Raw genomic sequence first — 15,757 nt, 5'->3', positions numbered from 1 at the left:
GGTCCCATCACTTCATGGGAAATAGATGGGGAAACAGTGGAAACAGTCTCAGACTTTATTTTTGGGGGGGCTCCAAAATCACAGCAGATGGTGATTGCAGCCATGAAATTAAAAGATGCTTACTCCTTGGAAGGAAAGTTATGACCAACCTAGATAACATATTCAAAAGCAGAGACATTACTTTGCCAACAAAGGTCTGTCTAGTCAAGGCAATGGTTTTTCCAGTGGTCATGTATGGGTGTGAGAGTTGGACTGTGAAGAAAGCTGAGTGCCGAAGAATTGATACTTTTGAACTGTGGTGTTGGAGAAGACTCTTGCGAGTCCCTTGGACTGCAAGAATTTCCAATTAGTCCATCCTAAAGGAGATCAACCCTGGGTGTTCTTTGGAAGGACTGATGCTAAAGCTGAAACTCCAATACTTTGGCCACCTCATGCAAAGAGTTGACTCATTGGAAAAGAATCTAATGCTGGGAGGGATTGGGGGGCAGGCGGAGAAGGGGATGACAGGATGAGATGGCTGGATGGCATCACTGACTCAATAGACATCAGTTTGAGTGAACTCCGGGAGTTGGTGATGGACAGGGAGGCCTGGAGTGCTGCAGTTCATGGGTTCGCAAAGAGTCGGACATGACTGAGGGACTGAACTGAACTGAAGGTGATCCGGTATTCCAATCTCCTGAAGAATTTTCTACAGTTTGGTGTGATCCACACAGTCAATGAAATTAATAAAATAGTTTATGTGTTTATTCATTTTCAATCATGCTAGTTTGTATATGTTTTTATTTTTTTCTCAGTACTGTTTGGCGATTTCTCAATACTGACCAGCTACCTGTCTATTTAAAAATCCCTCTACCATGGATGAAATGGAGGTCTTAATAGTTAGAAATGGAGAAGAAAATTATGTGAAGCAGATAGAAATTTTGTGGATGAAGTGGAAAAAACATACATATTTTCTTCTTCATCAGACTCTCTAGTTTATTTCTTGGGTGAGGACTTATTTGAAAATCAATTAAAAAGTTACATTAGTTAACTATCTATGGCTGCATAACAAATCTCCTAAAACTTAGTGGCTTTATTATTTCACAGTTAATGTGGATTAGGAATTCAGGTGTGTCTCTGGGTCTTTCACAGGCTACGGTCACCTGAAGGCTTCACTAGAATGGATCTTCTTCCTTGCTCATTCGGTTCCTTTTAGGTTATTGGATTGAAGTTTCAGGCCTCATGAACTGTTGGTCAGAGACCTCTTGTTTCTTTGACATGTGGTCTCTACACAAAGCATTTCAGAACATGGCAGCTTGCCTCTCTAGAGCGAGCAAGTGAGAAGTGAAAACATGCTATTAAGATGAAAGTTAGAGTTTATTGTTCTCTAATCATCGAAATGACACATCATCACTCTTGTCATATTCTGTTCACTAGAAGGAAGTACTAGGGCCAGCCCACACTCAAGGGGAAGAAATTATTACCAGTGTATGAACACAGGAAGCAGAGACTGTTGAAACCCCGTCAGAAACTGCCTAACACAACAATTATTTCAAAATGGAAAGTCCTTCAAATATGATGATAACTCAGTCTCATTTCATGTACCAGTTATGGTGGTAAGGTAGATAATGGCTAAATAATCTTGGGTTTTGATTTCGGTATTTAGTTACTTGAATTGCTTACATTTTGATAGGATGCTAATAATAGGCACAGCCTGCTTTCCTGAAGTACATCAGTTGTTCAACTCATTGAATTTAATTAGAAAATTTCTAATTACTCATTCAGTGTCAGTCTTCAATGGATAAAAGTTATTGAAAGGTAGGGTCTGTGGATACATCTGTGTGTTGCTGTATCTCTAGCTTCTGCCTAGCATTAAGCTGGAACAAATTAGTGTCTGTATTCTTACTGAATGAATGAGTGTGTGCAAATGGAGCTGAGAATTACAAATGCTGCTGAAAAAGGAGACTTGTATTGGGATCAGTTTTCTCATTAGTTTGTTTTGTGATTCATGGTTAATACCTTGCTTCATCTCAGTCTTCTTAGAATTAAAAATTGGAGTAAAAGTTCAAAATTCTGTCAAGTCCATATTTAAAAAAATTTTTTTGACTTATACCTTTTGCCTTAATAATTCTACTTAAAGATTGTATTTTGAGTTTACAAAAATAATCTTATACAGGAGTATCTATCACAACATATGCTAGTAAAAGTAAATTACAGTTATCCCATTATAAACGGAATTATTTTAATCAGTGGACAGAAAACTATACCTTTGCTAAAAATCAGGATATAGATTTGTTGTCATGGAAACTTATCCATGATATGTGAACTGCAAAAAGAAAAAAATATGTATATATGTATATATGCACTGTATATATATAAACTGAAAAAATTTACAAAGCTCTAATATCCCAATTTTTGTTTAAAAATTTAAATGAAATGGATATATGTTTGACTAGTCATACACATATGCATAGAAAGATTTCTTGGGAGTATACAACAAAATACTTAATGTTATTTTTTCTTCTGATAGATGATATTGACAGATTAAAAACTTTTTTTATCATTCTATATTATTTGTTTATTTTTAATTGTGAAGTATATATAACATAAAATTTATCATCTTAGCCATTTCTAAGTGTTCAGTTCGTTAGTGTTATGTACCTTCACATTGTTGTCCAACCAAATACAGAAGTCTCTTCATCTTACAAAAGTGGAGCTGCACCTGTTAAACAGCAGCTACTTATTCCTCCTTCCCCAGGCCCCTGCACCCACCATTGTACATGGTCACTTGAGTTGCTTCTGCCTTTTGGCTGTTGTGGGTAATGCTGCCATGAACATGGGTATACAAATAATCTCTTTGAGACGCGGATTTCGGTTCTTCTAGGTGTATGCCTAGAAATGCAGTTGCTGAGTCATGTGGTAACTCTGCTCTTTCTTTTTTAAGCAGCCACTGGACTGTTTTCCATAGTGGCCCCACACTTGTGCACCCCACCAGTGATGCATCATGGTTTCCGTTTCCCCGCAGCCTCCCCGACATTGTTTTCTGGTTTTTGTCGACCATCGCCATCCTAATATGTTTGAGATCATTCCCTATTATTTATTTTTAATAAGTGTTGTGTTACTTTTCATATTGAGTGAGCAATGAAGGTATTACCACTTTGTAAAAATAGAATGAATTAGCTTTATTTTTTAAATTTATTTTTAATATTGTTTCTGTAACAGCAAGCACTGCCTTTATTTCAGATACAGTAGTAAATTGTTGGGATATTAGGGTTGATTGCTAGAATAAATTAGAAGCCTGATGCTAAAGGTGTTTTGAGGTTTTAGTAAAGTACTCTGAATATCATAGTAAATATCTTAATTGCTCTTGAGCACTCAAAGTTGGAAACCCAAAACTTACCAGTCTTAGTAAATGTTAACTACTAATTTTTGATGGAATATTTTTGCTTAACCTTTATTGACTAATTGAACTTATGTTTACCAATGTCTTTTCAAAAAATAACCTTATTTGAGGCATAGTTTACCATAAAATTAATCTGCCTTAAGTGTGCAATTCAATAATTTTTAGTAAATGTACTGAGTTATGCACCTATCACCATAATCTAGTTTTGTGTCTGTTTGTTCAGTCGCTAAGTTGTGTCCAACTCTTTGTGACCCTGTAGATTGTAGCACGTCAGGGTTTCTCTGTCCTTCACTGCCTCCTAGAGTTTGTATAAACTCATGTCCATTGAGTCCTTGATGCCCTCTAACCATCCTATCCCCTGCCACTCCCTTTGCCTTCAATCTTTGCTGGCATCAGGGTCTTTTCCATTGAGGCAGCTCTTCGCATCAGGTGGCCAAAGTATTGGAGCTTCAGCTTCAGCATCAGTCCTTTTAGCAACTTTTGAGGGTTGATTTCCTTTAGGATTGACTGGTTTGATCTCCTTGCAGTCCAAGGGACTCCCAAGAGTGTTCCCCAGCACCACAGTTCAAAAGCATCAGTTTTTGGTGTTCAGCCTTCTCTGTGGTCCAACTCGCCCATCCGTAAATGACTACTGGAAAAGCCACAGCTTTGACTGTACAGACCTTTGTCAGCAAAGTGATGGCTCTGCTTTTTAATGCACTGCTCAGGTTGGTCATAGCTTTTCTTCCAGGAGCAAGTACTTAATTTCATGGCTGCAGTCACTATCCACAGTGATTTTGGAGCCTAAGAAAATAAAATCTGTCACTGTGTCCACTGCTTCCCTATCTATTTGCCATAAAGTGATGGGGCCAGATGCCATGATCTTAGTTTTTTGAATGCTGAATTTTAAACCAGCTTTTTCACTTTCTTCTTCCAACTTCATCAAGAGGCTCTTTAGTTCCTCTTTGCTTTCTGCCATTAGAATGGTATCATCTGCATATCTGAGGTTGATATTTCTCCTGCCAGTCTTAATTCCAGCTTGTGATTTATTCAACCCAGCATTTTGCATGGTGTACTCTGTAAGTTAAATAAGTAGGGTGATAATATACAGCCTTGATTTTCTCTTTTCCCAATTTTTAATCAGTCTGTTGTTCCTTGTCTGGTTCTAATTATTGCTTCTTAACCAGCATATAGGTTTCTCAGGAGGCAGGTAAAATGGTCTGGTATTCCCATCTTTTGAATTTTCCAGTTTGTTGTGATCCACAGTCAAAGACATTTGAATAGTCAATGAAGCAGATGTTTTGCTCCAATTGTATTGCTTTTTCAATGAGCCAGTGGTTGTTGGCAGTTTGTTCTCTGGTTCCTCTGCCTTTTCTAAATGCAGCTTGAACATCTGGAAGTTCTTGGTTCACATTCTGTTGAAGCCTGGCTTAGAGAATTTTGAGCATTACTTTGCTAGTGTGTGAGATGAGTGCAGTTGTGAGATAGTTTGAACATTCTCTGACATTGTCTTTCTTTGAATGAAAACTGACGTTTTCTAGTCCTGTGGCCACTGCTGAGTTTTCCAAATTTACTATTGTGGTTATTCAGATCATTAAGACCTTCTTTGTATAGTTCTTCTCTGTGTATTTGTCACCTCTTAATCTCTTCTGCTTTTTTTAGGTCCTTACTGTTTCTGTCCTTTATCATGTCCATCCTTTCATGAAATGTTCCCTTGGTATCTCCAATTTTCTTGAAGAGGTTTCTACTCTTTCCCATTCTGTTATTTTCCTTTACTTCTTTGCATTGTTCATTGAAGAAGGCCTTCATATTTTTCCTTTCTAGTCTCTAGAACTCTTCATTCAGTTGGGTATATCTTTCTCTTTCTCCTTTGCCTTTCACTTCTCTTCTTTTCTCAGCTATTTGTAAAGCTTCCACAGATAACCCCTTTGCCTTCTTGTGTTTCTTTTTCTTTGGGATGTTTTTGGTCACTTACTCCTTCCTGTATAATACAATGAACCTTTGTCCATAGTTCTTCAGACACTCCATCTACCAGATCTAATCCCTTGAATCTATTCATTGCCTCCACTGTCTGATCATAAAGGGATTTGATTTAGGTCATACCTGAATGACCTAGTGGTTTTCCCTGCTTTCTTCTATTTAAGCCTGAATTTGCAGTAAGGAGTGCACATTCTGAGCCACAGTCAGCACCAGGTCTTGTTTTAATAATCTAGTTTGGAATATTTCTGTTGCCCCAGTAAGATCCCTTGTGACCAAGACCTTTATTGACTCTATGGAATTTGTGGCAAAAGACTTCTTGTGACAAGGTTGTATATATTGCTTCTCTTAAATGAATACAAATGTCTTTTATTGTATCCTCCTATACCAAATATATGTAAATAGTCAAGTAGTGTATATTTTATTTAGGGGACTGTATAATAATACACATGAAGTGTGTTTGAATGTGAATAACTTTTAGCAAGGAAAAATCTTACATCAGAGAATAAATTCTTTCATGTTTATTTTAGAGAGTCCCAATTAAACATTTTTTCATGTGACTTGGTTTTTTGATCTTTTACAGCTGGTTTATTTTTAGCACATCATAGTAGCAAAGGTTGACAGGCCCTTTCAATTATTTGCTGCATATAAACATCAAAACCTTCCAAGGGAGGTCATGGTTTTAGATAATTAAAATGAAAAATAACTAAATAGATAGAACAATTTATCATTCATAAAGTAATAAATACAGTTGTAGGCAAAATTGGTAATTGTCTTTTAACTCACCAGAGGGCACTCTTTTCTAGTTTATTACCTTTCACTCTGATCTTTAGACACACATTATACTTTGAAACATTTCAGTCTTTTCTGGGGTCTAGGTTTGGATTAATTGGAGACTAATGATTGTTTTCTGTTGCAACTTTTAGAGAGTATTTTTGTGACCTGCTTTATAAATGTCATTAAAAACGGTTCTACAAATAAGCCTCAGTCTTAAATGCTTTAGGCAGTAGTGTATCTGGCATAAGCTATCTCTTCAGTTTAGTCTTTTTTTTTTTTTTTTTGCCTAGCAGCTCTATAATGGCACTTTTTTCTTTGTTTATGTTAAGGTTTCAGATCGAGTGGAGCGGCGGCTTCAGGAAATAGAGAAAGAGATGCGAACAGAAAGAGAGCTGGTGGAAAGACGGCAGGATCAACTGGGACTTATTTCTCAGCAGCTACAGGAGGTTTGTGAAAAGTGGCTTTTCGTAATGTAAATCCTGAGGTTAGGTGGTTGTTTAGCTATTGTTAAAATGGTTTTAGTTCCTGGGTGTTGCATGTGACAGTTCAGTCCATGTGAGAAGTGCGGCATATTGCTTACAGTTTGTTGTATGTAAATGACCCTTCCTGGTTCAAACCCAGAGCCTACGCTTTTGGGCAAGTCCCTTAACTTCTCTAGACTCATTTCCTTTGCTGTTGTTCAGTCGCTCAGTGTCCGGCTCTTTGTGACCCCATGGACTGCAGCACGCCGGGACTCCCTGTCCATCACCAACTCCCGGAGTTCACTCAAACACATGTCCTTCGAGTCGGTGATGCCATTCAACCATCTCATCCTCTGTTGTCCCCTTCTCCTCCTGCCTCAGTCTTTCCCAGCAACAGGGTCTTTTCTAATGAGTCAAGTCTTCACATCATTTCCTCTGTAGAAAATGGAAATAATCATAGCATTTACTTAATCATGTTGGTGCAGGAGTAAATAAGTTGATGTGGATAAAACAGTAAACAGAGTGTCTAGCTTGTGCTCCGTACATGTGAACTGAAGGCATAATTATTCAGATTCATTTTCTTTGGTGTGAACTAGGCCAGGGATCAGCACACTGCTTATTTTTGTAATGAAATTTTATTGAAACATAGCCACCCCCATTCATTTTCAGTACTTTTGTGACACAACAGGAGAGTTGAGATGTTGTGAAAAAGACTGCATAGCTCACAAAGCTTAAAATGTGTATTGACTGACTGGCTCTGTATAGAAAAAGTTTACAGATCCCTGGACTAGACTATTGTCAAATTCAAACTGGAGGTTTCTTATCCATTAGGTAATATTTTTTTCTTGTAAATGATTTATTTATTTATGGCTGTGCTGGCCCTTCATTGCTGCATGTGGGCTTTCTCTGGTTGCGGCGAGCGGGGGCTACTCTTCGCTGCAGTGTGCAGGTTTCTCCTTGAGGTGGCTTCTCTTGTTGGGGAGCACAGGCTCTGGGGTGCACGGCCTTCAGTAGTTGTGGCTCACGGGCTCAGCAGTTGCAGTTCTGGGGCTCTGGACACTGGTCACTAGTTGTGGTGTGTGGGCTTAGTTGCTCCATGGCATGTGGGATCTTCCTGACCCAGGGGTCTTCTGTTTTGGCTGGTGGATTCTTTACCACTGAGCCACCAGGGAAGCCCAAGGTAATATTTTTGTTTTGAAACTGCAGACTTATAAAGAAGTTGAGTGATTAGAACAAAGGAATAATGTATATCCTTTGCCTCGATTCCCCTAATACTCATATTTGCCAGACTTGCTTTATTATTTTATATATGTATCTCCATGTGTATGTATATCTATTTTTTTGAGGCTAGTTGCTGACATAATGTAGATGCTTTTAAATCTAAATAATAGGGTGTGTACATTCTCTTCTGTTATCACAGGAGATTAACATTGGATCAATACTGTGAATCTATAGGTTTTATTAAAATTTTGCCGCTTAAAGTCCTTTTCTGGTCCAGAGTACAATACAGGATTACATAAAGCATTTGACCATCCTGTCTCTTTAGTCTCCTTTAATCTGGAATAGTTTTTCAGTCTTTTTTTTTCTAGCCAGTTATTTTGTAGAATGTCTTTTGTTTTAGGTTTGTTGATTTTTTTTTCCTCATCACTAGATTCAGATCTTGGACTTCTGGCAGGAAACCCAGAGAACTGTTGTTGCGTTTTTCCTAGGTTATCAGATCAGGAGGCATGTAATGTTGATTTGTTCCGTCACTGATTAAAACTGAACATTGATTAAGGTGTTACTTGCCAGGTTTATCTACTGTAAAGTTACTATATTATGCTTTTTAATTATTTGTGTTATGGGGAAACTCTTTGAAACTTGACAATAGCCTATATTTCATCATATTTTCACCTTCAAATTTTAGCATCTATTGATTCTTTCATGAAATAGTTACTGCTGTAAGTGATACTAAACAGTGATTTAAAAAATATTCTGTCATATCTATTACAGTCATCAGTTGGAATCCTACTGTCAGGAGGTGCTTTGTCGTTTTCTCCACTCATTCATTCATTCGTTAATATTAGTGTAGATTTATGAATTATCATTTTATCATCTTGGTTATGTTTTATGATTGTCATTATAGGAAACTTGTGAGATTACCTTTAAATGTTTCTTAGATATATAAAGCATAAAAAAATGAGAAACAAGGAAACCAAAAGATTTAAAAACAAAAGGAATGCTTTATTTTTTTCTTTTACAAAAATGTTTTTCTTTAAAAGTGATGTTCTTCAGATATACTTGTGTGCTCTTAAAGATCATTAACCCTTTTCGATCGACAGATTAATTCTTTTTTTAAGTTTTAGGAAACGTGCCCATTGATAATTAGGAATAAAAATTGCAAACCTGAAATTATAATGTAAGCTGATAGAAAAATCTGCTTTTGTTTTCTAAAAATCCATTTTTCCTCCATTTCACAAAAGGACGCATACCTTTGTTAGTTGGTAATTACTTTAAAGAGGATACTTTGTTGAATAATTAGATACAGATGTGGGTAGCCTTTTTAAAAAAAAAAACCAAAAACCTTGATTTTTATACATTTGTTCTAAAAGCAAATTGCATCTGGTGAGCGTAGAACAGCACTGAAGAGACAATTGTTCTTTTTTGTGAGAGAAGATTAGAGAAATTTTCCGTGTTTATTTTCTACTCTCTTTACAGAATGCAGAAAATTACAAAGAAAGAGGGAGAGAAAGATTGCTTCCCACCCCTATTCTTAAGAAACCAGAGCCTGAGTATTTGCATTGTAATTGTCATTTTGACTAAAAGCTTGAACAGTCCTTTGGAATTCCATCTCTGACAGTACAATAGAGGATCACTATTGATAAGAAATGTTTAATTTCATATTTTGTCACTTTAATATATGTGGTAACCTATGTGCTTTTAATAGGTGATTTTGGATTAAACAGTGCAGTGGAAACTGGAAAGGATTAATTTAGCCTGATGCGTTTTCCTACTCCCAAGTTAAGTGGCTTAGAGTGTTCTGGAAAGATGATGTTTAAGGAGAGAAAACACTTTGCTTTCTATTTGATATTAATACTTATGGATATACCTGTACTGTATGACAGTAGTAATTTATGAATTTTGTTTGTGACCATGGTGAAAATTGAATCTCTAGGTGGGTAAGTATGCCTGGACTTTTAGCCACTATATTCTTCTGCCTCCCTAAAATGTTTGATTCAATGTTAGTTCAAATTATGACAGTCAAAAGTTGTGAAGAGATTGGGAATTGTCATTAAAAATTCCAGAATGTCAGAGATTTCTGGGTATTGATATAGTGTGTTATAGGGAGGCAGTCTGTGGTTTTGGCTAAAACCTGCTTCATTTTGGTGATCTAATGAGGTTCTAAGGTCTTCAGAGCTTTATCTGTTCCCACCTAATGAAAATCACAGTATTAGTCATTGGAAATGGATTGAGGGAGAGTCACTCTCCTTTTCTTATTTAGAGTTTTTAAAAATTTTCTGCTCTTCTGTTCTTTTTTCCCATTCCTCCTGGTCTAAGCAGTAGGGCTATGCGCACACTCTGGAATTCACTTGCTTTGGTGAGCCTCAGCTGCTCATGTGCTACTGCACACGAATGTCAGATATTCTTAACTTGGTAAGGGCCTTCTCTGGCCTTCAGACCTCACATGTCACATTTCAGACAACATTGTTCTCATAGCTCAGTTGATGTCTCCTGGAGAGATGAATGTTTCATTAGTTGTGCAATAATTTTCTTTTCATATAGCTTTTAAAAATATTTGTATGTTTTAAAGTCAAGTATAGTTGATTTACATTGCTGTGTTAGTTTCTGGTGTACAGCAAAGCGATTGTTATTATGTTATATATACATATAGTTTTTTTTTTTCAGATTCTTTTCCTTTGTAGGTTATTATAAGATGTTGAAAACAGTTCCCTGTGCTATATAGTAGGACCTTATTGTTCATCCCTTTGTTTATAGTAGTATATATCCGTTCATCCCAAACTCCTAATTTATCCCTCCCCACCAACTTTTCCCTTTGGTAACCATGTTTCTGAGTCTATTTCTGTTTTGTAAGTAAGTTCATTTGTAATTGTTTTTTTAGATTCCACATATAAGTGATATCATATGATATTTGTCTTTGGCTTAGTTCTCCAGTTCCATCCATGTTGCTGTAAATGGCATTATTTCATTCTTTTTTATGGACGTGGAACAACAGACTGGTTATAAATAGGAAAAGGAGAACGTCAAGGCTGTATATTGTCACCCTGCTTATTTAACTTATAAGCAGAGTACATAATGAGAAACGCTGGGCTGGAAGAAGCACAAGCTGGAATCAAGATTGCCAGGAGAAATATCAATAACCTCAGATATGCAGATGACACCACCCTTATGGCAGAAAGTGAAGAGGAACTAAAGAGCCTCTTGATGACAGTGAAAGCGGAGAGTGAAAAAGTGGGCTTAAAGCTCAAGTTGATTCAGAAAACGAAGATCATGGCATCTGGTCCCATCACTTCAGGGAAATAGATGGGGAAACAGTGTCAGACTTTATTTTTTTGGGCTCCAAAATCACTGCAGATGGTGACTGCAGCTGTGAAATTAAAAGATGCTTACTCCTTGGAAGGAAAGTTATTACCAACCTAGATAGCATATTGAAAAGCAGAGACATTACTTTGCCAACAAAGGTTCATTTAGTCAAGGCTATGGTTTTTCCGGTGGTCATGTATGGATGTGAGAGTTGGTCTGTGAAGAAGGCTGAGCACCGAAGAATTGATGCTTTTGAACTGTGGTGTTGGAGAAGACTCTTGAGAGTCCCTTGGACTGCAAGGAGATCCAACCAGTCCATTCTAAAGGAGATCAGTCCTGGGTGTTCTTTGGAAGGAATGATGCTAAAGCTGAAACTCCAGTACTTTGGCCACCTCATGCGAAGAGCTGACTCATTTGAAAAGACCCTGATGTTGGGAAAGATTGGGTGCAGGAGAAGGGGATGACAGAGGATGAGATGGCTGGATGGCATCACTGACTTGATGGACGTGAGTTTGAGTGAACTCCTGGAGTTGGTGATGGACAGGGAGGCCTGGAGTGCTGCGATTCATGGGGTTGCAAAGAGTCAGACACGACTGAGAGACTGAACTGAATATTCCATTGTTTATATGCACAACATCTTGTTTACGTATTTCTTTATTGATGGACATTTAGGTTGCTTCCATGTGTTGGCTGCTGTAAATAGTGCTACTATGAACATTGGGGTGTGTGTATCTTTTCAAATTAAAAAGTTTCCTTCTTTTCCAGATATATGCCCAAGAGTGGCATTGACAGACCATATGGTAACTCTACTTCTAGTTTTTTAAGGAACTTCCATACTGTTCTCCATGGTGGCTTTATATTCTGGTTAACAGTGTGGGAGGGTTCCCTTTTTTCCACATTCTCTCCAGCCTTTATTATTCTTAGACTTTCTGATGATGGCCATTCTGAGTGGTGTGAAGTGATACCTCATTGTAGTTTCGATCTGCATTTCTCTAATAAATAGTCATGTTGAGCATCATTTCATGTGTCTGTAGGTCATCTGTATGTTTTCTTTGGAGAAATGTCTATTTAGATCTTCTGTCCATTTTTTGATAAGGTTGTTTTTTATTTTTATTTTATTTTGAGCAGTGTGAGTGGTTTGTATATTTTGGAAATTAAACCCTTGTCAGTTACATCATTTGCAAAAATTTTCTCCAATTCCATAGGTTGTCTTTTCATTTAATTTATGGTTTCCTTTGTTGTGCAAAAGATTTTAAGTTTAATTAGCTCTCATTTGTTTAATTTTGTTTTTATTTCCATTACCATAGGGAGTCGAATCCAAAAAGATATTGCTGCTTTTTGTGTCAAAGAGTGTACCACCTGTGTTTCTGTCTAGGAGTTTTAAAGTATCTGTTCCTAGGATTAGATCTTTAATCCATTTTGAGTTTATTTTTTAAATGGTGTTGAGAATGTTCTAATTTCATTTTTTTTTGCAAGTAGCTCTCTAGTTTCCCCAGACTATTCATATAGCTCTTTTAAATTTTGAATGGTTGTTGTCTGAACTTTTACTAACAGAATTCAAATTTAGTTAAGCTTGTAACCATCAGCTTTTCCTTGTTGAACCATTGTACAAACAATAAAGTGTTTAACATTATAGTACATTTGTCATATTACAGATTCCTTTTGGTCAGACACTTGATAGTAAAGTAACTGATAGTTAAGTTTAGTGGCATAGGTAAGAATGGTGGTGCTAGGAACATCAAAGAAGTATTTAGACTGTAAGCCCAAATCAGAACTCTTTTGCAGGTACAAAATTTGCATAAAATCATACATAAGATTTTTAACTTGACTCTGGATATCTTGGGAATTCCTGACCTTTTTTTTTTTTTAACTAGCTATTTTTTATAAATTGAATATTACTTATTCATCTTCAGTTGAATTACATAAAATGAAAAACATGAGATAGATATTTGTATATGTTTTTTCAGAGCATTTGGTAGCATATTAAAATGCTAGTTCCCTGATCTGCGCCCCCCCCCCCCCTCCCAGGAATATTCCATACTTGCATATAACCTAAAGTGAACCAGGTTTCTTAAGATTTAAAAGTGTTTCATGGAGAAACCCATTTTGCAGGCAGGGCATGGAATCTTAATAGAAGATAGTGAAGACTAAGTGAGGAATTCAGTGTAGTGTGGGAGCTCGGCTCAGTGGCTTTCAGTCTGTGCTCTGATAGAAAACCAGATTTTGTGAGTCTCTTCAATAAAATGAAACCATATACAGAAAAATGAATTGATAGATTTCCCCCCCAGTATTTTCCTTCATCTTTTAGCATCTGTATCAATTGTGAAAAATCCAATGAAAAAATAGCTATTCATTCCTTCCCAGAAATGTCACTGTGGCTCCAGAGATGCTGAGTAATATGGTACTTCAACTAAGAAAAGCCTTGGGTACTGTTTATTAATGTATTTAGTTTGGACTCATTAAAGGAGAAGCTTCCACTGAAGCCAAGAATGTCTTCCTAATGTCCTCTTAATAGCTTTACCATCTCCCTTGAGACTTCTGAGCCAGTTCAGAGGAGATCCTAGTCCAGCAAATGTTCTAACATGGCCTCATTAAGCCTTTTTTCTGCTCTTCCTTTAGAGACTGTGCTGTTTGATTTGGAGATGTGGAAGCCCTTCTGAGGCTGCTAAATTTTGGACTCTATTCACTTACCTTTCCAAGGCTGAATTTCAAAACTTTTGCGTGGCCATTTTCTTTACCCTCTTGTTTTCATAACCAGTGCTCTCTTTTTTTGTAGGTTCCCCTACATTTTCACATTTTTTCATAGTACAAGCTTCAATTCCCCCGATATTATTAGATCCCTTCTAAATAAGTGCCCATTAAATCACCCTCATGTTGACCATCCCCAGTAGCCTCCCTGGGTGTTAAGAAAGACCAGTGGAAATTATAAGTAAATGAGAGTTCAAAAATAAAAGACAAGTTCTGTGGAAAGCACAAGAAAAACTCAGAGAACGCATCTGATTTTTGCAATCCTTGGGATATGATCTCTAGAATTCAGTACTTTGTCAGACCTAGGTGATGAGGTAGAGTTTAATAGACAATGACACAGGTAGGGTGACACCACCCAGGGCCCCAGACTGACAAAGGGCTGAAGCCCAGAGTGTCACACCGGCACAGCTACACATGTACTGCTCTGTAGGAGAATGTGTGTTGCAAGGTAAAATTTGAAAACTTACACTCTAGTGTTTGTGCTTCGGGGGGGCGAAATTGTGTGTAGAAGAAATTTAGGCCTTACTTTGAGCCACAATTTTTATTCTTTTATATTTTTATATTCATTATATTATATATATATATATTTTATATTCATTATTCTTAATGCCATTGACTCTTTTTCTCCTCCTTCTGCACTGATGGCTGTTTTCCTCTCTCTGTTCAGTTTCCGGTAATATATATTATGTGAGGTAAAGTTTTTAGTCTCAGATTATTCCTGTTAATTACCATTTCTTGATGTATTATCTCTTTTAATTGTACTTGTTTTGAAAATTTTTTATTTCTAGCTTTTAACATAGTATGCTCTTAATAAATATTTGTTGACTGCATTAAGTAGTGACCATACTAATGTATTATTTTGATACATTGTTTAACAGGTTTTATTTCTCATGTGGTTCTTTGTTTTTAAACTTTGTATTTAGTATAAAAAGTATTTTTATATTTAATAGGAATAAATGCATAACTTCATATCATAAATTCTTACGTGATTTTTTTTTTAATGCAGCTTTATTGCTCAGGTCATTTTTTTCCTATTTCTTTCCCTCTGTTTTTCACTATCAATTACTACCCCTACTCACTAAAATAAAAATAATAGTGTAAACAGCCTGGGATATATTATTTTTTTTCTTTTTGTGCTCTTAATTATGCTGGACAGATATATATATATATATATTTATAAAATATATATACATTTGCATATACAGAGGTTTTTGGGTTTTTGGTTTTTTTTTAATGTTTTTATGTTAGTAAACTAGGATTACATATATCTACGTTTCTTCACCTTCCTTTTTTCTCTCATCAGTACTCTGGAAATTCCTCCAAATAGCTGATGTGGTTCCAACTTAATATTTTTTTGCCATGGACAGATCTTTTATTATAATAGAGATTACCAGATTTATTTTTCCATTATTTTCTAAGTCTTCACTTTTTTATCAGCAAAATAGCTGAGAGTGCCCCCTTTCCTCCACATTCCTACTGTCAGTAATGGTTATAAATGTTTTTAATTTTTGCCAAGTTGATGAGTATAAAATGTTAACTCAGTTTCGTGTTTATTTCTATTTCCTGTTAGTGAATTTCAGTATCTTTTCACATATTTGCTGGTAGTTTTCATTTGTGCCTGTGCAAATAGCCTGTGTATAAATTTTGCTCATTTAAAAATACTGGACTGTACAGTAAGTCCTTTTTGATGATCCATTTTAAATATCATGTGTACATGTCAATCCCAAATTACTTGCATTTTCTATCAGGAATTTCACTTTTTTAATGGCAGAAGGAAGGAATCTTAAGTTATTTCTTGTATGACTAATGAGTTGCCTCAGCATCCTTGTTGAATAATTTCTTCTTTTCCTTCTGGTTTAAATGCCACTTCTGCTATATAGTGTCCTGTGATATCTGTCTGAGTTCTATATGG

General features: G+C 36.3%; 1 protein-coding gene across 21 annotated transcripts in view; it reads left to right on the top strand.

Moving 5' to 3' along the window:
• CEP128 (centrosomal protein 128) overlaps positions 1 to 15,757 on the top strand; it is a 605,049-nt gene that overhangs the window by 197,674 nt on the left and 391,618 nt on the right. For all 21 annotated transcript variants that reach the window (XM_055538802.1, XM_055538807.1, XM_055538799.1 and 18 more), the window contains one exon: positions 6,445 to 6,561. In XM_055538802.1, the coding sequence (XP_055394777.1) occupies positions 6,445 to 6,561 (117 nt within the window). The remainder of the gene's footprint in view (positions 1 to 6,444; positions 6,562 to 15,757) is intronic.

Source organism: Bubalus kerabau, chromosome 10 (assembly GCF_029407905.1).
Source record: "Bubalus kerabau isolate K-KA32 ecotype Philippines breed swamp buffalo chromosome 10, PCC_UOA_SB_1v2, whole genome shotgun sequence".
Lineage (NCBI taxonomy): Eukaryota > Metazoa > Chordata > Mammalia > Artiodactyla > Bovidae > Bubalus > Bubalus kerabau.
This window is presented reverse-complemented; position numbering and strand designations above follow the sequence as displayed.